General features: G+C 43.8%; 1 protein-coding gene across 1 annotated transcript in view; it reads right to left on the bottom strand.

Moving 5' to 3' along the window:
* The window catches only part of homer1 (homer scaffold protein 1), a 94,006-nt gene extending 87,864 nt beyond the window's left edge, over positions 1 to 6,142 (bottom strand). The window contains exon 1 of the mRNA XM_033018595.1: positions 5,237 to 6,142. Within this exon, the coding sequence (XP_032874486.1) occupies positions 5,237 to 5,241 (5 nt within the window). The 5' untranslated portion in view covers positions 5,242 to 6,142. The remainder of the gene's footprint in view (positions 1 to 5,236) is intronic.
* Positions 6,143 to 23,205: the final 17,063 nt, after the last annotated feature.

Here is a 23,205-nt window from a genome sequence, read left to right as displayed (position 1 = left end):
CAACTGCAGCAACCAAAAGTGTTCAACAGAAACAGGAATGTAATGCTGAGGCCACATTTGGAGTATTGTGAGCAATTTTGGGCCCCATATCTGAGGAAGGATGTGCTGGCTCTGGAGGGTCCAGAGGAGGTTCTACAGATGCACGGTGGAGAGCATTCCAACTGGTTGCATCGTGGCCTGGTTCGGCAACTTGAACGCCCAGGAGCGAAAAAGACTACAAAAAGTTGTGACCACTACCCAGTCAATCTCCGGCTTTGACCTCCCCACCGTCGAAGGGGTCTATCGTGGTCATTGCCTCAAAAAAGCAGCCAAAATCATCAAGGACCCACACCATCCTCACCACACACTTATCTCACCATTGCCATCAGGAAGAAGGTACAGTAGCCTGAAAACTGTAACTTCCAGGTTTAGGAACAGCTTCTTCCCAACAGCCATCAGGTTATTAAACACAACAACGAATAAGCTCAGAGCTCTGTACTGCAAAAGACTATATTATTATTTGTTATTTGCACTATCTTTGGTATTTATTGAATTTTCTTTTTTTTCCTCTTCCCCCGTTATGTACTATGTTTACACATTCACATATTCTGTTGTGCTGCAGCAAGTAATAATTTCATTGTTCCATCCGGGACATATGACAATAAAACACTCTTCACTCTTGAGGTTTACGAGAATGATCCCAGAATGATGAGGGGGACCTCAATTAAACTTACCGAATAGAGGAAGGCCTGGATAGACTGGGTGCAGAGAGGATGTTTCTACCAGAGGTCATAGCCTTAGAATTAAAGGACATTCCTTTAGGAAGGAGATGAGGATTTTTTTTTTGTCAGGGGGTGGTGAATTTGTGTAATTCATTGCCTCAGAAGGCTGTGGAGGCCGTCAACTGATATTTGTAAGGAAGAGAGATATATTCTTGGCTAATTGGGGTGTCAGGGGTTGTGGGGAGAAGGCAGGAGAATGGGGTTAGGAGGGAGAGATAGATCAGCCACAATTGAATGGTAGTTCAGATTTGATGGGCCAAATTGCCTAATTCTGCTTCTATCATTTATGAACTTATGAAACATACATTGATAATATTTTCAGTAACAACCCAAGCTCCAGAGGCCGATTAACTAATTATTTGCAAAGCAAAAGTATATTTGTTAATAATTGTGATAGCAATATTACATACAATGCTTTTGTACCTTAGCTGGCTACACACACACACACACACACATCTATTCCATTGATAATCTAACTTAATTCAGATTTATAACTCTGATTTTACAAACTGAATAACACCCCATGGTATTACAGAGATTTGTCATTCCATATAAAAATGTAAAACTTGTAAATACAATCCAGAGGAAACACAGGCTAATATTTCAAATCTCAAAACAAGATCAACCTCAAAACATAATAAAACAGGCAAAAATAAAACAAGGGACCGTGCATATTTTATAGCACTTGCTATGGGATTATGGTGAATGGATCAACTCGTGGTAACACGTCTAAAGTGGTGTACAATTCCAGCATTTTCTTTTATCGTTCAGCTTAAAAATGTGACAATTTATTTCGAAGAATTTTCAGAATATCAGATTGGTTTTGATGGAAAATGGTCGCTTTATGGATACCACTAACCAAGAGGACAACACAACATAAACAGAACACACATCAATCTAGATAAGCACACGTAATTCACCTGTAGGTGCATAAAAGCTTTGGTGAGATGACGAGTACGAAGCTACAAGACTAATGCTACTTCAAGTATTTCAAGAGCAACACACCAATCACCACCTTATGTTATAGTTCAAGGGATTGCAAATAAATACCTCTTCCCTCCACCACCCAGAGATAGCAACGGAACTATTCCCACATTGCAGGGAAACACAACTGTGCAGGGGAAATATTTTTAAAGATTAATCGGCCTTTCCTAAGACAGTGATATGTCTTTGCTTATCCAACTGGAGTTAGTGCCAGAGAGCCAAGTTCAATCCTGACATTGAGTACGGTCTGTGTGGGTTTTGCATATTCACTCAATAATCCTGTGGTTTTTCTCCAGGTGCTCTAGTTTCATCCCACACCACAAAAATGTGCAGATTGGTAGGTTAATTGGCCCCTGTTAATGACTTCTAGTCAATATGAGAGTGGGAAAATGTGAGAGGAGTTAATCAATGTGCAGGAAGACTAAAAAGATGGGATGAAAGCAGGAATAATGTAAATGGGCAATTGATGGTCCAAAGGGCACTATATCTGTGTTGTATCTCCCTAGGAGTCCAAAATGGTAGAGACTATAATTTAAGGGATTAAATTAAATTCAAATGGAAGTGGGCAAAGTTAACATGGTTTTACAAAAGATAAATCATACTTCACCAAACTCTCTCAGTTCTTTGAAGTGGCGACATATGCGGTGCATCAAAAAGGAACTGTGGACATATTACACTTAGACTTGATATGGTTCTGCATCAAAAGTTAGCAAAAAAAATAAAAAGCACATGGTAAAAAGAACGCATTGGCACGGATAGAAGATGGACTACTTCATGGCAAAACTTTACGCATAATTGGTTCGGAGGCCTCAACCTTTTCCAAGTTAGATAAATGACCTGGATGAAAGCACTGGGGTTTGGTTACTAAATTTGCTGATGATGCATAGATGGATAGGTAGGTCATGAAGGGGGATAAATTGGTTATTATGCAATTAGTGAATGAGCAAAATTCTGATGAATGGAGAATGATGCAGGAAAATCACGAAATTGTAATTTCACAGGAAAAATAACAAAGCAGCATGTTCTCTGAAAGGTGAGAAATTTCAGAGTTTGGAGATAGAGTATTCTGGGCGTGATTTCCAGAAGGACATGATAAAGGTACAAAATGTGTAAGAAAGAACTGCCGATGCTGGTTTAAATCGAAGGTAGACACAAAATGCTGGAGTAACTCAGTGGGTGAGGCAGCATCTCTGGAGAGAAGGAATGAGCGACGTTTCGGGTCGAGACCCTTCCTCAGACTGATTAATGATCAGACTGAGGAAGGGTCTCGACCCGAAACGTCGCCCATTCCTTCTCTCCAGAAATGCTGCCTCACCCACCGAGTTGCTCCAGCATTTTGTGTCTACCTTTGATACAGGTACAACTTGTATAATTAGAAAAGTTAACAGGATGTTACTGTTTATTGTTAAGTGAATACAATAATACAGGTCAGGATCCAGAAAGCATCTTGGGCATTGGCAAGACACATTTAAAGTACTGTGTACCAGTCTGAGCATATCATTTAAGGAATAACGTAAATGCATTACATTCAGTTCATAGATGGTTAACTATTCTGATACATAGAATGGCGGTGAAACATAGGTTGGCAGACAGTCGGCATGTAAGGAAATACTATTGAAAAATAGGTGCAGGAGTAGGTCATTCGGCCCTTCGAGCCAGCACCACTATCAGATAGATTACATTTGTATCTGCTGAAGTTTTGAAGAGGGAGAGAAAATTTGATTGAAAAATTCCTCAAAGGCCTTGATAATGAATCTGAAGATGATTCCTCCTCCAGAGAGAGAATAGAGTATTTAAAACAGGGGTCACCCATATAAGACCAATGAGGATCAGAGGCGCGAGGATATTTTCTCAAAGGGCATAACCTTTGAACATATTTAAGGCTGAAGGAGATAGATCCGAGATCCACAATGAAGTTACAGCGAAATAAAGGAATGCTAATTTGAGGTTACAACATATTAGCCATGATAAAACATGTTAGAGGGGTTCAGAACAAATACAAATCTGAATGGATCATTCAATAGCAAACTACATAAAAGGTTTAGAACTCAAAAATTGCATAGTACTCCATAGTGAAAATATTACACATACCACATCTAAGGAAGTTGCATGAACAAATCCACTCCAAAACAGTTGCTTGAACTATTGGCATTAAAAAACTTTGCAAATGCAACACAAATTGTTATTAAAGAAAAGGTAACATTATTAATAACTGCTCTAACAAAATAATTATGCACCCCTCAAGTGTAAAATGTTGCATCTGCACAAGTTATTTACACACAATTTCAACACTCATGCACCTTGTTTAGCTTTTTGACCTGTCTTGATTATTTTTCTTTTTTAAATCAAGATTCAGAAGTTTGAGTCTAAAACCTTTGAATCTGAACCATCAGCCTAAAATTAATGTAGAATTTGAACTTTCAATATACCAGAAATAGTTTACAGTATATGCCAAATTATGAGCAAATAAATATTTAAGATGTAGGTCGAGTTGGTTTATAATATAAATCATTCAGCTAGATTTAAATTGATCAATCAATCCCAGCTGTTTAGAATTTTTGTGTAACTAACTAAGTTTTACTTCCAAGAATGTGTACATTTAAAATCAACTCAATTAAGTAAAATATCACTGAATTTGTGTCACCAACTATTGACCTTCGAAATGTAATCAGGGGGAGTGCTTCGTTTTGGATGGAAAATAATCAAATGCAAAAAAAAGACGAATATGTTGAATAGCAACGATTGAAATGTTGCTTGGTAGTCGGTTTCTACAAAATGAAAATACATGTACAGTCCAGAATCCATGGAACAATAAAATGGCTTCAAAGCAAATCAAGTCAACTTTATTTGTCACATACACATACAAGATGTGCAGTGCAGATTTGAGTGCAAATTAAAATATGTAAACTTTACCAAAGTTGAATTAAACAAGCGTTATTTAAAATATTCTGCTAGCCCAATACACTTGATCCCGTGCAATGAATACTTAGAACACACGTTTGTTTTTTTAAAGAACTTCGCGTCCTCGAATGACACGGTAAATATTGAACATGGTAACAATTTAAGTTCTGAATATTATGAAGCTGATTAGTACGATGTCTGAACTTTCTTGGGCAGCTACCGAAAAGTCAAGTTAATTTTCGAACCAAAATTATTTTTTGAATGTTACATCTTAATCGTTTGGGGATGACTTCGCAGACTGACAAACCTCAGACTCGTGCGATCAATACCTATTTTAAATTGCATGTATTTCGCATCAGGCGGGGAGAGGGGGGGGGGGTGCAGCTAGTTGCGAGTTGGAGGTGGTTGTAGAACTGATCCTCAGCTACAAAAGTGCCAGGGCATGTGAATCACCTGCGTCAGCGACCCTTAAAGCCCCGTTAGCTGCCGAATAGAGGGGGGGAGCGGGGGGCAAACGAGTAAGAGAGAGAGAGAGAATTGAACTGATTTAAATCAACGTTGTTACAGCAATAAACAAACGCTTGTCTCACCCCATTTTTCCCCTTCCTGCTGAAGACACGCCGACTATTCGCTTGCGAGGAATGTTGTCGCCCGGTTTGCACTGCCTTGGCCGTGGAGATAGAAGAAGAAGAAGAAGTAGAAGGTGCTCGCTTTCTCAGCTCAGCAAGGCATTGACTGTCGGTTTCATCCCCGCGCCGGCCGGCCGCCTCGTCAAGTCCCTCAGATCTCCCTCACTCCCTCCCCACGGTGTGGCTTCAGTTCCTGGTGGTGGTGGGATGGTGGAGGAGGGAGAGAGCTGGAATGGTATTGGAGTGAGGGAATGGTTGGTTGGTGGTGGTGGTGGTGGTGGTGGAGAGGAGGGAATGGTGATGGAGTGAGGTTAATGGTGGTGGGGGGGTGGAGAAAGGAGGGAGAGGGGAAAATGGTACTAGAAGAGGGGATGGTAGTGGTGATGGTGGAGTGTGGGGGGAGAAGGGGCTGTTGGTGAGAGGGAGTGTGGAGAATGTGGTAATGGTAATGTGGAGAAAGGAATGAGGTAGGGAGGTAGAGATATGGTGGTGGAGTGAGATAGGAGAGGAGTTGGAGGTTGGAAATGGAGGGGTAGAGAGGAGGAGGGAGGGAATGTGGTTGTGGAGTGAGAGGGGGTTGGTGGCGGTCGGGTGTAGAGGGACACACACAGAGAGAGACAGAGGGAGGGATATGGTCGACTGCGGCCAGTGGTTGAGGTGAAGGAGATCAATAGCGAAGTCTAGGGACGTGAGAGATCGATGCAGGGTTTGGGTTTGTCGGGGCCCGGGTCGCGATCAGACGTCGGCGGTGTCGGCAGTGTCGGTGCCGTCTGTCCCTCAGCAGCGTCGCCGTGACCGTGACTGTAACCGCGGCCGCTCCGCTCGCTTCTGCCCGGCCATCCTCCGCTCGGCCCACCCTTTATATAGACGTCATGGCGTCAGCACGCAGCGCCGTCCGCTCCGTCAGCCGCCCCTGACGTCAGAGGCCGCCAATTATGCGGTGACGTCAGGCCCTCCCTCCCCCCCTCATCCCCCGCCCCCCAGCACTCGCTTCTAATTATAACCCGCAGCATCCTGCCGGTGCGATGCCCTATTTTGGTAGCAGAGGCAGCCCAGCCCAGCCCAGCGCCGCCGGCAATGGTCCCAAGCAGCAGAACAGGAAGTAGGGACGGACTTTTGGGGAGAGAGATATAAAGGAACTTTTAACATTTGGAACCAAGTGTTTAATGCAAAGATGCTATAGGATCTTTGGTTTAATCTGCCCGCAATTCTTTCCCATTTGCGAACAGGCGGGGTGTGCATTAGATGCAATGTTAGTGTGCATTAGGAAATGCAATGTGAAGGATGCAGCACGAGTGTGCATTAGAAGAATGTGCATTAGAAAATGCAATGTGAGTGTACATGAAAAGATGCAACATGAATGTGCATTAGAAAGTACAACGCGAGTGTGTATTAGATGCAGTGTGTGTATTAAAAAGTACGTGAATGGGCATTTAGAAAGTGTAACGTGGGTGTGCATTAGATGAGGGTTGCAACAGAAGCTGCAATATTAATACGCATCAGAGGGCAATGTTCATGTGTATTTTATTTCCCCCCCACTTTTAGATAGACACAGATATGGAGGGATATGGATCATACGCAGGTCTTACAGTGTGGAAACAGGCCCTTCGGCCCAACATTCCCACACCAGCCAAAATGTCCCATCTACACTGCATGCATTTGGCCCATACCCCTCCAAACCTGCCCTATCCATGCAGCAGTCTCATTATTCTTAAACTTTGCAATAGTCCCTGCCTCAACTACCTCACCCGCTAGCTCGTTCCACACACCCACCACCCTTTGTGTGAATGGGCAGATGAGACTAGCTTATCTTGCATTATGCTAGAAATATGTTTGGCACAGGTCCTGTTCCCGAGCTCAACTATTCAATGTTCAGTTCAATCTGGTTTCCGAACACCTCACTCACTGTCTCTGACAGATTGTGTCGCACTATCCACTATTTGAATATTCTTTTGCAGATCTAGTCCAATTTCCACATCTCTGGAATTCTCTTGACCATTATTTTTGAACGACATATATTCAAATTTGTGTCAAATATGATGATTGGCATAAACAGGCAAAACTTTCAATTTCATGAATTGCAGCCTAATAATTCCTATTTGTCAGTGGCAAAGTCAGATTACTACAGCCATTCTTCTAAAATATAGTACAAAGGGTCATATTTAGATTTATTATTGTCACATGTACCAAGGTACAATGAAAAACTTTGTTTTGGTTGCTGTCCAATCAAATGGGCAGCACAGTGGCGCAGAGGTAGAGTTGCTGACTCACAGCGCCAGAGACCCGGGTTCAATCCTGACTACGGGTGCTGTCTGTACAGAGTTTGTACATTCTCCCCGTGACCTGTGTGGGTTTTCTCCGGTTTCCTCCCACACTCCAACGATGTACAGGTTTGTAGGTTAATTGGCTCCGGTAAAATTGCAAATTGCCCCTAGTGTGTGTGTGTAGGATAGTGTAAGTGTGCGGGGGTGGATCGCTGGTCGGCGTAGACTCGATGGGCCAAAGGGCCTGTTTCCACGCTGTATCTCTGAACTAAACAAAACTAAGATGTTGCTATGCATGAATACAATCAAACCAAACTCGGGTACAACGGGTAAAGCGAAGGAAAAGACAGAGCACAGAATACAGTTCTCTATATTATAGCACGATAGTTCCAGAAACACAAGGTCTGAAATGAGATCGAGGGGATTTGGACAATACCCTAGCTTATTGTAGGACCACTTGGAAGCTTGATAGTAGAAGAGAAGAAGGCGTTGGAGTCTGATGCTGCGTGCTTTCAAGCTTCTGTATCTTCTGCCTGACCGGTGTGGGGAAAAAGGAGGATTGAGCAGGTTGGGAAAGGTCTTTGATTATGTCGGCTGCTTTCTCCAAGGCAGCGTGAAGTGTGGATGGAGTCAGTGATGGCGAGTCCGGTCTGTGTGGTGAACTGGGCTGCATCCACAACTGTCGTTTCTTGCGGTCCCAAGTTGTTCCCAAACCAGGCCGCAATGCAACCCAACAGTGATATCGGCCACGTTTCACAGCTTGCACCATGCTGTGGGATCAGGAAGGTCATGGACAATGTTCCAGGAGATCACCATTCATATGTTCCTCTCTGGGCAGAGAGCAGCAGGCAGCTGGGACAAGAGAGTTTGGCAGCCTCGCAGAATAGTCAACAGTGCTGAAGTTATTAACTGCACGTTTCGTTTAGAGATACAGCGCAGAAACAAGCCCTACGAGTCCGCACCGACCAGCGATGCCCGCACATTAACACTACCCTACTCACACTAGGGGCAATTTTACATTTATAACCGAGCCAATTAACCTGCAAACCTGTACATCTTGAGTGTGGGAGGAAACCAAAGATCTTGGAGAAAACTCACACAGGTCACGGGGAGAACGTACAAACTCCGTACAGACAAGCACCCGTAGTCAGGATCGAACCCGGGTCACTGGCGCTGTAAGGCAGTAGCTCTGCCTCTGCGCCACCGTGCCGTTTGAACGCTGGGACAGTTTGCAATCAGAACGTTTTCCTTTTACTATTTGAGGAGCTGATGTGAAATTATAACCAGAGCTTCATGAATATCCAGCTACCAGTTCCAACACTTTTACTTTGAGCATTTCTATACTCCCTCTATCTTTTGGTCATTTTGTTTAGTTTAGAGGTACAGCACAGAAACAGGCCGAGTCCGCACCGACCAGTAATCCCCACACAAACACTATTCTACACACACTAGGGATAATAACGCACACCCCCATCCACATTAACGGGACGGAGGTGGAACGCCTTTCCAGCTTCAGGTTTCTGGGGGGTCAACATCTCAGATGACCTCTCTTGGACCCACAATACCTCAACTCTGGTCAAGAAGGCTCACCAGCGTCTCTTCTTCCTGAGGAGACTGAAGAAGGTCCATCTGTCTCCTTAGATTCTGGTGAACTTCTACCGCTGCACCATCGAGAGCATCCTTACCAACTGTATCACAGTATGGTATGGCAACTGCTCTGTCTCCGACCGGAAAGCACTGCAGAGGGTGGTGAAAATTGCCCAATGCATCACCGGTTCCTCGCTCCCCTCCATTGAGTCTGTCCAAAGCAAGCGATGTCTGCGATTGGGTGCTCAGCATCGTCAAGGACTGCTCTCACCCCAACCATGGACTGTTTACCCTCCTACCATCCGGGAGGCGCTACAGGTCTCTCCGTTGCCGGACCAGCTTCTTCCCTGCGGCTGTTACATTACTCAACACTACCTCGGTGATTGCCAATCACCCCCACCCCGGACACTCCTTCCACCAGGAAAAAAAAAATTGCACTACTATGACTATGCAAGTAAATATATTTATTTATTGCTCATATTCTATGTCGCTCTTCTAGGGAGATGCTAACTGCATTTCGTTGTCTCTGTACTGTACACTGCACAATGACAATAAAGTTCGAATCTGAATTTACATTTATACCAAGCCAATTAACCTACAAACCTGTACGTCTTTGGAGTGTGTTACATCAGGCCGAAATCTAGGTCCTGGAAGATAGTGGCTAGGCCCTTATTCCTTGGAGCACAGGAGGCTGAGAGGTGTTCTTATAGAAGTGTACAAAGTCATGACACAAATAGATAGGGTGAATGCACAGACTCTTTTACCCAAGGTAGGGGAATCAAGAACGAGAGGATATAGGTTTAAGGTGAGAGGGACAACTGTTTCCATTCCAGTGTGGTGGGTATATGAAACAAGCTGCCAGAGGAGATAGATCATAAGATCATAAGTGATAGGAGTAGAATTAGGCCTTTTGGTCTAATCAAGTCTACTCCACCATTCTTCAATCATGGCTGATCTGTCTCTCCCTCCAAATCCCATTCTCCTGCCTTCTCCCCACAACCTCTAACACCTGTGCTAATCAATAATCTATCTATCTCTGCCTTAAATATATCCACTGACATTGCCCCCACAGCCTTCTGTGGCAAAGAATTCCATTCCAAAGACGTACAGGTTTGTGGGTTAATTGGCTTGGTAAATGTAAAAATTGTCCCTAGTGGGTGTAGGATAGTGTTAATGTGCTGGGATCACTGGTCGACGTGGACCCAGTGGGCTGAAGGGCCTGTTTCCATGCTGTATCTCTAAACTAAAAAGATTCATCACCCTTTGACTAAAGAAATTCCTCCTCGTCTCCTTCCAAAAAGAACGTCCTTTAATTCTGAAGCTGTGACCTCTAGCCCTAGACTGTACCACGAGTGGAAACATCCTCTCCACATCCACTCTATCCAAGCCTTCTACTATTCTTTACGTTTTAATGAGGTCCCCCTTCATTCTTCTAAACTTGAGGCAGGTAATATAACCGCATTAAAAATACACTTGGACAGGTACATGGTGGGAAAGGTGTAAAGGGATCCACTTTCTTAGGCTGCCTTCGGTCATGGCTGACCATGGGTATCTCCAGGGTGCTATTCCCTATATGGTGGACGCCTATGCAGGACTTTGTTTAACGTGGGGAGACTGGTGCCACCCCACGGTCCTCGACAGATCTGGGTCAGGATCCAGTGGCGTGGAGTCCAAGACGACCAGAGACTCTTTTCTGCTGCAGCCTTCATCCGCCTTCCCAGCCGTTGTGATGCTCCACTAAGGTCAGCCATTGTCCTCCGCTTATTCCACCGTTGAGGTCTTGACTGGATTGTTCTTTGTCAGAGTCCTTCCCCTCGACCTTACCGCCATGGATGGCCCTACCAGGAGCGTAGCTCCAGACGGCATCGCTCTCAGGATCTCAGGCCCACACAAGCTTTTCCACCACGACAAGGTGACAATCCATGGAGAGGTTAAAGGGATGTGGGCTGAACAAAGGATGGGGGGGGGGGGACCTTATTGAAGTGGATGTGGAGAGGATGTTGCCACGAGTGGGAGAGTCTAGGAATAGAATTAAAGGACATTCCTTTAGAAAGGCGATGACGCATAATTTCTTTACAATGGGCGGTGAATCTGTGGAATTCATTGCCACAGAAGGCTGTAGAGGTCAAGTTAATGGATATTTAAGGTAAAAAGAAAGATTCTTGATTAGTACGGGTGGTAGGGGCTATGGGTGGAAGGCAGGAGAATGGGGTTAAGTGGAAAGGATAGATCAGCCATAATTGAATGGCAGAGTAGACCCGATGGGCCGAATAGCCTAATTCTGTTCCTACCACATCTTATGAAACACTGGCATATGGAACTAGATGAGATGAGCCATCTTGGTCAACATGGATGAGTCGGGCCGAAGGGCCTTTGCCATACGACTCTGTGACTACAGATTTGGAGTGACTGCCTTTGGCATCGAGACAGCATTTAATGAAGTATTGCTTCAAACAATCCTGTTAAAACTCGAGTCATTAAGGAATAAACATAATTTGGAGAACGTTGTATCTGATAGTAGGAGGCCAGATTTCTCAACCCCAGGTCACTATGTAGGACTGCTCAGGTCAAGGCCTTGGACCCAAGCCTTATTCAGTTGTTTAATCAATGACCTTACTCTTGTAAAATCTGCAGTGGGAATGTTTGCTAATGATTTACAATGTTCAATTCCATTTGCAGTTTCTCACGAAAACATAAAATAGTTTATGCCCGTAAGCATAGAGCTAGTTAATATTCAGCATGGTCTGATTAATGCCAGATTACAATCTGAAGAAGGTTGCCAACTCAAAGCATCACCTGTCCATTCTCGCCACAGAATTAGCTGAGTTTAGAGAAACAGCATGGTAACAGGCCCTTCGGCCCACTGAGTCCACACCGACCATCGATCACCTGTTCACACTATTTTTATGTTATCCCACTTTCTCTTCCACTCCCCACACACCCTGGGAGTAATTTACAGAGACATATTAACCTACAAGCCCACACGTCTTTGGGATGTGGTAGGAAACCCATAGAGTCACAGGAAGAAAGTGCAAACTCAACCACAGTCAGCGCCTGCGGTCTGGTCTCTGGCGCTGTGAGGCAGCAGCTCTACCAGCAGTGCCACTGTGAGCCGCCCATATAACCATATAACAATTACAGCACGGAAACAAGCCATCTCGACCCTTCTAGTCCGTGCTGAACACGAATTCTCCCCTAGTCCCATATACCTGCACTCAGACCATAATCCTCCATTCCTTTCCCGTCCATATAACTATCCAATTTATTTTTAAATGATAAAAACGAACCTGCCTCCACCACCTTCACTGGAAGCTCATTCCACACAGCCACCACTCTCTGAGTAAAGAAGTTCCCCCTCATGTTACCCCTAAACTTCTGTCCCTTAATTCTCAAGTCATGTCCCCTTGTTTGAATCTTCCCTACTCTCAGTGGGAAAAGCTTATCCACGTCAACTCTGTCTATCCCTCTCATCATTTTAAAGACCTCCATCAAGTCCCCCCTTAACCTTCTGCGCTTCAAAGAATAAAGCCCTAACTTGTTCAACCTTTCTCTGTAACTTAGTTGCTGAAACCCAGGCAACATTCTAGTAAATCTCCTCTGTACACTCTATTTTGTTGACATCCTTCCTATAATTAGGCGACCAAAATTGTACACCATACTCCAGAATTGGCCTCACCAATGCCTTGTACAATTTTAACATTACATCCCAACTTCTATACTCAATGCTCTGATTTATAAAGGCCAGCACACCAAAAGCTTTCTTTACCACCCTATCTACATGAGATTCCACTTTCAGGGAACTATGCACAGTTATTCCCAGATCCCTCTGTTCACCTGCATTCTTCAATTCCCTACCATTTACCATGTACGTCCTATTTTGATTTGTCCTGCCAAGATGTAGCACCTCACACTTATCAGCATTAAACTCCATCTGCCATCTTTCAGCCCACTCTTCCAACTGGCATAAATCTCTCTGTAGACTTTGAAAATCTACTTCATCATCCACAACCCCACCTATCTTAATATCATCTGCATATTTACTAATCCAATTTACCACACCATCATCCAGATCATTGATGTACATGACAAACAACAGTGGACCCAACACAGATCCCTGTGGCACCCCACTAGTCACTGGCCTCCAACCTGACAAACAACCATCCACCATTACTCTCTGGCATCTCCCATTCAGCCACTGTTGAATCCATCTTGCTACTCCACCATTAATACCCAACAATTGAACCTTCTTAACCAACCTTCCGTGAGGAACCTTGTCAAAGGCCTTACTGAAGTCCATATATACAACATCCACTGCTTTACCCTCATCAATTTCCCGAGTAACCTCTTCAAAAAATTCAAGAAGATTAGTCAAACATGACCTTCCAGGCACAAATCCATGTTGACTGTTCCTAATCAGACCCTGTTTATCCAGATGCTTATATATATTATCTCTAAGTATCCTTTCCATTAATTTGTCCACCACTGACGTCAAACTAACAGGTGTATAATTGCTAGGTTTACTCTTAGACCCCTTTTTAAACAATGGAACAACATGCGCAGTGCGCCAATCCTCCGGCACTATTCCCGTTTCTAATGACATTTGAAATATTTCTGTCATAGCCCCTGCTATTTCTACACTAACTTCCCTCAATGTCCTAGGGAATATCCTGTCCGGACCTGGAGACTTATCCACTTTTATATTTCTCAAAAGTGTCAGTACTTCCTCTTCTTTGAATCTCATAGCCCGATCTGCAGAGTTCCACCAGCACTTTGTGATTTTGTCAAATTAAACCCCTGCCTGAGAACAAGCCCCCAACAAGAGAGTCTAACTACTGCATTTGATCTTCACTGGTATTATCAGAATTGGAACCCACTATCACCCGACGCTTTCCAGCAAGCGGGCCTGGAAACATCGGACTGCCTGCGGAGGCCACAATAGGCCCGACTATGGGTGAACAGGGGATGGGACTGGACTTTGCTGCCTTCCACCACAGTGGGAACCATTGTGGGGGGGGGGGGGATGTTTTTTATGTTAAATTATTTAATGTGTCTTATCTTTATTCGTGTGCTGCATTGGCAAGTCAAATTTCACTACACCATTTGGTGTATGTGATAATAAATGTCTTTTGTATCCTTGTAACAGAGTCATACAGCATTGATACAGGCTCTTCAGTCCAACAAACAAGCCCCATCTACACTAGTCCCACCTGCCTGCATGTGGACAAATTCACTCTAAACCTATCCTATGCTGTTATCCAGTAAATGAATCATCCTACCACAACCAGAGATAAGTCATGAACTACTGTCTACTTCACTGGTGATCCTGGACTATCCTTGATCAGGCTTTGCTGGCTTTACCTTGCACTAAATGTTATTCCCTCACCATACACTGTAAATGGCTCAAGTGCAAACATGTATTGTCTTTCCACCGACTGGTTAGGACACAGCAAAAGCTTCTCACTGTACCTCAGTACACATGACAATGAACTAAATGGACCTCCTGATGTTGGGGAAGTCCAGAACAAGGGGTCACAGTTTAAGGATAAAGGGGAAGTCTTTTAGGACCGAGATGAAGAAAAAAATTTAACACAGAGAGTGGTGAATCTGTGGAATTCTCTGCCACAGAAGGTAGTTGAGGCCAGTTCATTACCTATATTTAAGAGGGAGTTAGATGTGGCCCGTGGCTAAAGGGATCAGGGGGTATGGAGAGAAGGCAGGTACAGGATACTGAGTTGGATGATCAGCCATGATCATATTGAATGGCGGTGCAGGCTCGAAGGGCCGAATGGCCTACTCCTGCACCTATTTTCTATGTCTATGTTTCTAAACTGTACTATGCATGTACCCGTCTGAATACTCTATAGTCATCGTTGACTAGGATTGTAATTGGATCTATGACATTAATTTAGGGCGACAAAAATAATTAAGAGCTACAGTATCCAATGGTGAGAGATCCAACACTTTATTAGTCAAAGTTTTAAAAATATATATAAATGCAGAATGTGATTCTTGTCATGATGAGTACAGTGCCAGCAAAAATCAGAGAGCAAGCCTGATCAACCATTCTAAATATTCACACCTTGTGGCACAGGCACTGTGTGTTCCCATCTACAAAATGCACTGCAATTATTTGCTTACAACTTCCTAAAACCATGACACCATCAGGAAGGGAAAAGTGGCAAGTACATTGCAATGTCATCACTTGCAGGTTTCTCTCCAAATTACACACCATCCTTGCGTAGAGATACGTTAGTGCTTCTTGATCACTGTCGCATCAAAATCCCTACCCACCAACACTTCATCACCAGGGGGGTTGCAGCATTTCAAATAGCCTGCCCACTCTTCACTGCTGAGGGGAATTAGTGATCAGCAGTAAACGCCACTGTTGCCAGTTAACTCACATCCTGTAAATGACATTTAAATTAAAAAAACTATTGTAGTCAAACAATGTTTCATCTTTGAATTCTTCAATATTAGGTAACCTCTAACTAAACCCACCTCTCTCCCCTCACTTTCCTCCCCCTGTGCCCCACCTGGACTCTCACCTGTTTCACCCCCCTCTCCTCCCCTCCATCTATTGTACTCATTTGAAATTATTCTCTATGTATGGCATATCTGATCAGGTAGCATGCAAAACAACACTTTTCACTGTACCCCAGTACACATGCCAATAATAAACCTAAACCTGTTTCTCCAGAGGTGCTTGTATTTTTAGGACCTGTGGGGTGTGGCATAGATCATGACACCAAATCAATAATGAATATACTGGCACACACTGCAAGGTGAACTCACCTAACGGGCTTTATTTCCAGAGACAAACAAGACCATCTTGAATCTCTCTCCCACCCCCACCAGGCTCCAGCATTTATAAGGGGTTGTCTGTAGGATCAGGTTAATTGGTCCAATTACCCTTAAATGGACTTGGCTGTGGCTCATTTGCCTGTGACCAGGACAGGAGCGGTCCTTAAAGAAGATGGTACTTTACTTGTCACACGTACCAAGGTACAGTGAAATTCATTTTTGTATACAGTTCAGTACAAGTATCACTATACATAAGCAATTAGATACAACTTAGATAAGCATCTCAGATACAGTACAAGTGTGTAGAGACAGTATAGAGAGTCGCCAGTTTGGGGCCATTTTCAAGTCCCAGTTGTTGTAAGTGCAGGGTTGTTCTTCTTCTTCTTGCATATGGCGTGCGCAGCCTAAAGCTGTAGGACAACTTGTTCTATTTGATCTTATTTGATTGTGCACGCCAGGTTGATTGCATTCGCTGAAACAGGGCGGACCACGTGAAGGTTGCAATCTCCCAGCCCGCAGGGTTCTTGACCTGACCACAAACATCCCATCGTCATTGGTGCTATACATGTTAATAACCATGGTGAATGAATCGTTGCCATCAGGAGGAAAGGGACAAAGAAAAGGAAGAGAGGAGGCAACATCTAGAAGCTCGTGCAAATCATGACCAATTCATCAACTTCAGAGAGAGTAATCCCAATTCTCAATTCTTTCTTTCCCTCAGTTTCTGTTCGTTACAGTTTGACCTCAGAAAGATCACAGGAATGTAAGAAATATCGGGTGTCGCAGCGGTAGAGTTGCTGCCTTACAGCGCCAGAGACCTGGGTTCGATCCTGACTACAAGTGCTTGCCTGTAAGGAGTTTGTACGTCTCCCCGTGACCTGTGTGGGTTTTCTCCGGGATTTCTGGCTTCCTCCCACACTCCAAAGACATACAAGATGAACATCTCCAAGTTTGCGGATGACACATAGCTGGGTGGCAATGTAAACTGCAAAGAGGATTTAATGAGGCTGCAGGGTGACTAGGATAGGTTGGGTGAGTGGCCAGATGCATGTAAAATATGGATAAATGTGAGGCAATCCACTTTGGTGGCAAGAACACAAAGGTAGATTATTATTAGAATAATGTCAGATTAGGAAAAGGGGAGGTGCAATGAGACCTGGGTGTCCTTGTACATCAGTCACTGAAAGTAGGCATGCAGGTACATTAGGCAGTGAAGAAAGCTAATGGTACGTTGCCCTTCATAGCGAGAGGATTTGAGTATAGGAGCAAGGAGATCCTACTGCAATTGTACAGGGCCCTGGTGAGACTGCACCTGGGGTATTGTGTGCAATTTTTGTCTCCTAATTTAAGGAAGGACATTCTTCCTATAGAGGGAGTGCAGCGAAGGTTCACCAGGTTAATTCCCGGGATGGCGGGACTGACATATGATTAAAGAATGGATTGACTGGGCTTAAAGTCACTGGAATTTAGAAGCAAGAGAGAAATTATTAAGGGATTGGACAGGCTAGATGAAGGAAAAATGCTCCCCATGTTGGGGGAGTTCAGAACCCGGGGCCACAGTTTAAGAATAAGGGGTAGGCCATTTAGGACTGAGATGAGGAAAAATATTTTCACCCAGAGAGTTGTGAATCTGTGGAATTCTCTGCCACAGAAGGCAGTGGAGGCCAATCCACTGGATGTATTCAAGAGACAGTTAGATATAGCTCTTAGGGCTAACGGAATCAAGGGATATTTTGGGAGGAACCAGGAACAGGTTACTGATTATGGATTACCAGCCATGATCATATTGAATGGCAGTACTGGCTTGATGGACCGAATAGCCTACTCCTACACCTATTTTCTATGTATCTAGGTTTGTAGGTCAATTGCCTTGTTACAATTGTAAATTGTCCCTAGAGTGTGTAGGATAGTGTTAGTGCGTGGGGATCACTGGTCGGCATGGACTCGGTGGGCCAAAGGGCCTGTTTCCACGCCGTATCTCTAAAACAAAAAAAAACTAAAACTAAAATAGGAGAAGGAAAAGGAATCCTAATTTAAGGAAGGACATTATTGCTATTGAGGGAGTGCAGCGAAGGTTCACCGGGTTAATTCCCAGGATGGCGGGACTTACATATGATTAAAGAATGGATTGACTGGGCTTAAAGTCACTGGAAGCCAGCCCTCCCATTCACCAGGGTCCAAGCTAATCCTCGGCACCAAATTCAGGGACATTTTCTTCCCAGCTGTTTAAGAAAGAACTGCAGATGCTGGAAAATCGAAGGTACACAAAAATGCTGGAGAAACTCAGCGGGTGCAGCAGCTTCTATGGAGCGAAGGAAATAGGCAACGTTTTGGGCCAAAACCCTTCTTCAGACTGATGGGGGGTGGAGGGGGGGCGGGGAGAAGAAAGGAAAAAGGAGGAGCTGAGGGAGAGATAGGAAGGGGAGGAGATCAAGGGCTTCCCAGCTGTTATCAGGCAACTGAATCACCCTACCAACAACTAGATAGCAGTCCTGACCTACAGTCTACCTCATTGGTGACCCTCGGACTTTGCTAGCTTTACCTTGCACTAAACGTTATTCCCTTTTTATGTATCTATACACTGTAAATGGCTCAATTGTAATCATGTATTGTCTTTCTGCTGACTGGAGAGCACGCAACATAAGCTTTTCACTGTACCTCGGTACACATGACAATAAACTCAACTGAAATGAACTAAGCCGAACTGATGTGGACTCAGTGGGCTGAATGGCCTGTTTCCATGTTGCATGTTGCATCATTTTGGGACGACAGATGGCACAATGGGCTAAGTGTTCGGCTGGCGACCGGAAGGTAGCCGGTTCGAATCCCGCTTGGAGTGCATACTGTCGTTGTGTCCTTGGGCAAGACACTTCACCCACCTTTGCCTGTGTGTGAATGTGTGTGAGTGATTGGTGGTGGTCGGAGGGGCCGTAGGCGCAGAATGGCAGCCACGCTTCCATCAGTCTGCCCCAGGGCAGCTGTGGCTACAGAAGTAGCTTACCACCAACGAGTGTGACTGAGGAGTGAATGAATAATGCGATGTAAAGCGCCTTGAGTATTAGAAAGGCGTTATATAAATCCCATCCATTATTATTATTATCAGTAAACTAAACTAAACTAAACTTTATACACCAACCTGAAATGTCAGCTGGACAAGTTCTTCACAAATGCTGCCTGATTAGCTGAGTTACTCCAGCAATTTGTGTATTTTTTTAATAAACCAATATCTAACAAGTTCCTTGTCTCTTTTATACATTTCTATCTAAATGGCATCGTTGGGAAAAGGGGAAGTACAACGGGATCTGGGGGTCCTTGTACATCAGTCTATGAAAGTAAGCATGCAGGTGCAGCAGGCAGTGAAGAAAACAAATGGCATGTTGGCATTTATAACAAGAGGAATTGAATATAGGAGCAAAGAGGTCCTTCTGCAGTTGTACAGAGCCATAGTGAGACCACACCTGGAGTATTGTGTGCAGTTTTGGTCCCCTAATTTGAGGAAGAACATTCTTGCTTTGGAGGGAGTGCACCATAGGTTTACAAGGTTAATTCCCGGGATGGCGGGACTGTCATATGCTGGGAGATCATCCCCAATCAGTACCCCGTTCTTGCCTTCTCCCCATATCCCCTGACTCCGCTATCTTTAAGAGTCCTATCTAGCTCTCTCTTGAAAGTATCCAGAGAACTGGCCACCACCGCCCTCTGAGGCAGAGAATTCCACAGACTCACAACTTTCTGTGTGAAAAAAGTGTTTCCTCATCTCCGTTCTGTACATCTCACACTGTGCACTAGCACTATCAAACAAACAGGACACTTTACAATTTTTACCGAAGCTAATTAACTTATAAACCTGTGCATCTTTGGACTGCGGGAGAAAACCAGAGCACCCAGAGAAAACCCACGCAGGTCACGGGGAGAATGTACAAACTCCATATAAACAACATCCGTGGTCAGGATCGAACCCGGATCACTAGCGCTGTAAGACAGCAACTCTACCACTGCACCACTGGCCCGCTCAAGAATTAAGGAGAATACTATTGTGCTGGAGAAAGCTGGAGTGATCTGGACAGAAGCAATCTGCTCGGAAGGTTAAAAAAACGTGTAGTTATGATTACAATGCAGGGACTAGTCTATAGGCCACCAATTTATGGGAGGATATTGAAAAGAAGACCAAATATAATTGCGGAGGTGTGCAAAAATCATGAGTACTGAAGATGGCAGATATCAACCAGTTACATTCCGTCTGTGATAGCAACAACACAAGGGGCAATGATGGGTAAGAGTCTCCGAGGAGAACGTTCTTGATCAATAGGTCTCTGGCCAAACATTGCTGAACTTGGCTCTGGGAAACGAGCCAGGCCAAATGGAGCAAATATCAATGGGGAAATGTCTAGGAAACATCTATCAAAATACCCAAAGGTTAGAGCAGCTATGAAAAAGGATATAGACAACTCAAAGGTTAAAACAGTCAATTGAACAAGGGCCAATTGAAAGGGATGAGAAAAGATCTGGCTTGGGTGAATTGAAATCAAAGTCTGGCAGTCAAAACAGTAATTGCACAATGTAAAGTCATTAAAGTGAAGATGTTTTAGCAGGAGTTGCGATACATTTCTACAAAGGAAAATGTGTAGAAATACTTACGCCAAACTTCCACATATAATTAAAATACACAGAGTATTGTAAAGCAATAAAGGAACGTCCCGTGACATAGACTAGGCTGTGAACAAGTGACAACCATGCTGGTTACAGAAAGTCCAGAGGGGATGTAAAAATAGGACATAAGAGAGAGACTGTAAGAGAGAGATGCATCGTAGAAAGCATTTTATCGAGATGTATCGCAGCTTGGTTTGGGAGCAGCTCCATCCAAGACCGCAAGAAATTGCAGCGAATTGTGGACGCAGGCCAGTCCATCACACAAACCAACCTCCCTTCCATTGACTCCATTTATACCTCACGCTGCCTCGGCAAGGCCAGCAGCATTATAGAAACATAGAAACATAGAAAATAGGTGCAGGAGTAGGCCATTCGGCCCTTCGAGCCTGCACCACCATTCAATATGATCATGGCTGACCAAGGACGAGTCATACCCTGGCCACTGCCTCTTCTCCCCTCTCCCATCGGGCAAAAGATATAGAAGTGTGAAAACGTTCACCTCCAAATTCAGGGACAGTTTCTTCCCAGCTGTTATTAGGCAACTGAACCATCCTGCCACAACCAGAGAGCAGTGCTGAACTAAGTAAGTAAGGAAGTAAGTTTATTGGCCAAGTATTCACATACAAGGAATTTGCCTTGGTGCTCCACCCACAAGTAACAACATGACATACAGTGACAGTTACGAATGACTCAGAAAACACTAAACATTAATAATAACAAAACATTCATGATAAAACACCATTGATCAAGCATGTGAACCAACAAAATACCAGATCAAAAGGAGGCTACAGATTTTTGGCTGTTGAGTAGAGCAACTACTCGTGGATTAAAAGCTGTTTTTATGTCTGGCTGTGGCAGCTTTGACAGTCCGGAGTCGCCTTCCAGAGGGAAGTGATTCAAAGAGTTTTTTGACCAGGGTGAGAGGGGTCAGAGATGATCTTGCCCGGTGCAGAAGGGGTGTATTATTGGTTGGTTATGCAAGAAAGGTGAAATTTGTACAATTGGCTCTAATATTCCAAATATTACCGTATCCATATAGACTCTGGGATGGTGCCTGAGGATTAGAATATTGTAAAAGTTACCCCCTTGCTCAGAAAATGGTTTGGGGGTAAACTCAACGAATTTGACAGAGGTTGTGGGGAAGGTTCTGTAAACAATAATGTGTAAGGAGTTTGCTGTCAATTGGACAAATGCAATTGATCAGAATGGATTTGTGAAAGACAAACACTGAAGAGAGACACAAAAAAGCTGGAGTAACTCAGCAGGTCGGGCAGCATCTCTGGAGAGAAGGAATAGGTGACCTTTCGGGTCGAGACCCTTCTTCAGACTGTCTTTGTAAAAGATAATTTGAGTCCAACTAACGATAGAGATTTTCCAATGAACATAGAACATGGAATAGTACGGCACTGGAACAGGCCCTTCAGCCCACAATGTCTGTGCCAAACATGATGCCAATGTCACCACCTTCCTGCCTGGACATAATCGGTATCCTTCCTTTCCGTATACACGTGCCTATCCAAAACTCTCTACAAAGCCATGTTCCTATCTGCCTCCACCACCACCACTGACAATGTATTCCACACGCTCACCACCCTCTATAGAAAAACTTGCTCTGCTCCTCTAAACATTGCCCCTCTCACCTTATTAATGATCATGTGATAGGAGCAGAATTAGGTCATTCGGCCCATCAAGTCAACTCCGCCATTCGATCATGGCTGATCTATCTCTCCCTCTTAACCCCATTCTCCTGCCTTATCCATATAAACCCCTGATACCCGTACTAATGGGAATCTTTCTATCTCTGCCTTATAAATATCAATTGACCTAGCTTCCGCAGTGTTCTGTGGCGATGAATTCCACAGATTCGCCACCCTCTGACTAAATAAATTCTTCCTAATCTCCTTCCTAAAGGAACGTCCTTTTATTCAGAGGTTATGACCTCTGATCCTGGACTCTCCCACTAGTGGAAACTTTCTCTCCACGTCCACTCTATCCAGGCCTTTCACTATTCGGTAAGTTTCAATGCGATTCCCTCTCATCCTCCTAAATTTCAGTGCCGTGAAAAGCTCAGTGCCGTCAACCTTAAAGCTATGCCCAGACAGTATTTGATTTTTTTCATCCTGGGGAAAAAAGGTTCTGATTGTCTACCCCATCAATCGATGCCTCCCATAATTTTGTATACTTCAACCAGGTTTCCCCACAAACCTCTGTTTGACTCAAGAATAAGAATATCCTACCAGCAAACCAAGGGATGTAAAATAATAATGCCTGTAATACTGATAAAAGACTGTCTAATGATATTATGTTCTTCAAATCTATGAATATCATTGCCATGTCCAATTAATTAATATATAAAATAAACCTTTTGAATTCTACAGGATTTCCGAATTAATCAACTGAAACTTGTACAAGTGACAACTCATTATTAATTCGTCCTTTTAAATCTTGATAAAACTTTTAAAGTTTATCTGTTTAAAGTTGCATGAAAGAGTGTCAGATTTGCCTCCATGTACATTTTAGTTGGATTCAGTAAAAATATAATTATTTAATTGAAAACCACTTCATCTGTGTAAATCAAGGAATCGTTTTTGCCTAAACATCATGAGGTAGATTTTAAATTATTTATAA

Source organism: Amblyraja radiata, chromosome 3 (assembly GCF_010909765.2).
Source record: "Amblyraja radiata isolate CabotCenter1 chromosome 3, sAmbRad1.1.pri, whole genome shotgun sequence".
In the NCBI taxonomy this organism is placed as follows: Eukaryota; Metazoa; Chordata; class Chondrichthyes; order Rajiformes; family Rajidae; genus Amblyraja; species Amblyraja radiata.
The sequence above is the reverse complement of the archived record's forward strand: the minus strand, read 5'-3'. Positions and strand labels throughout refer to the sequence as shown.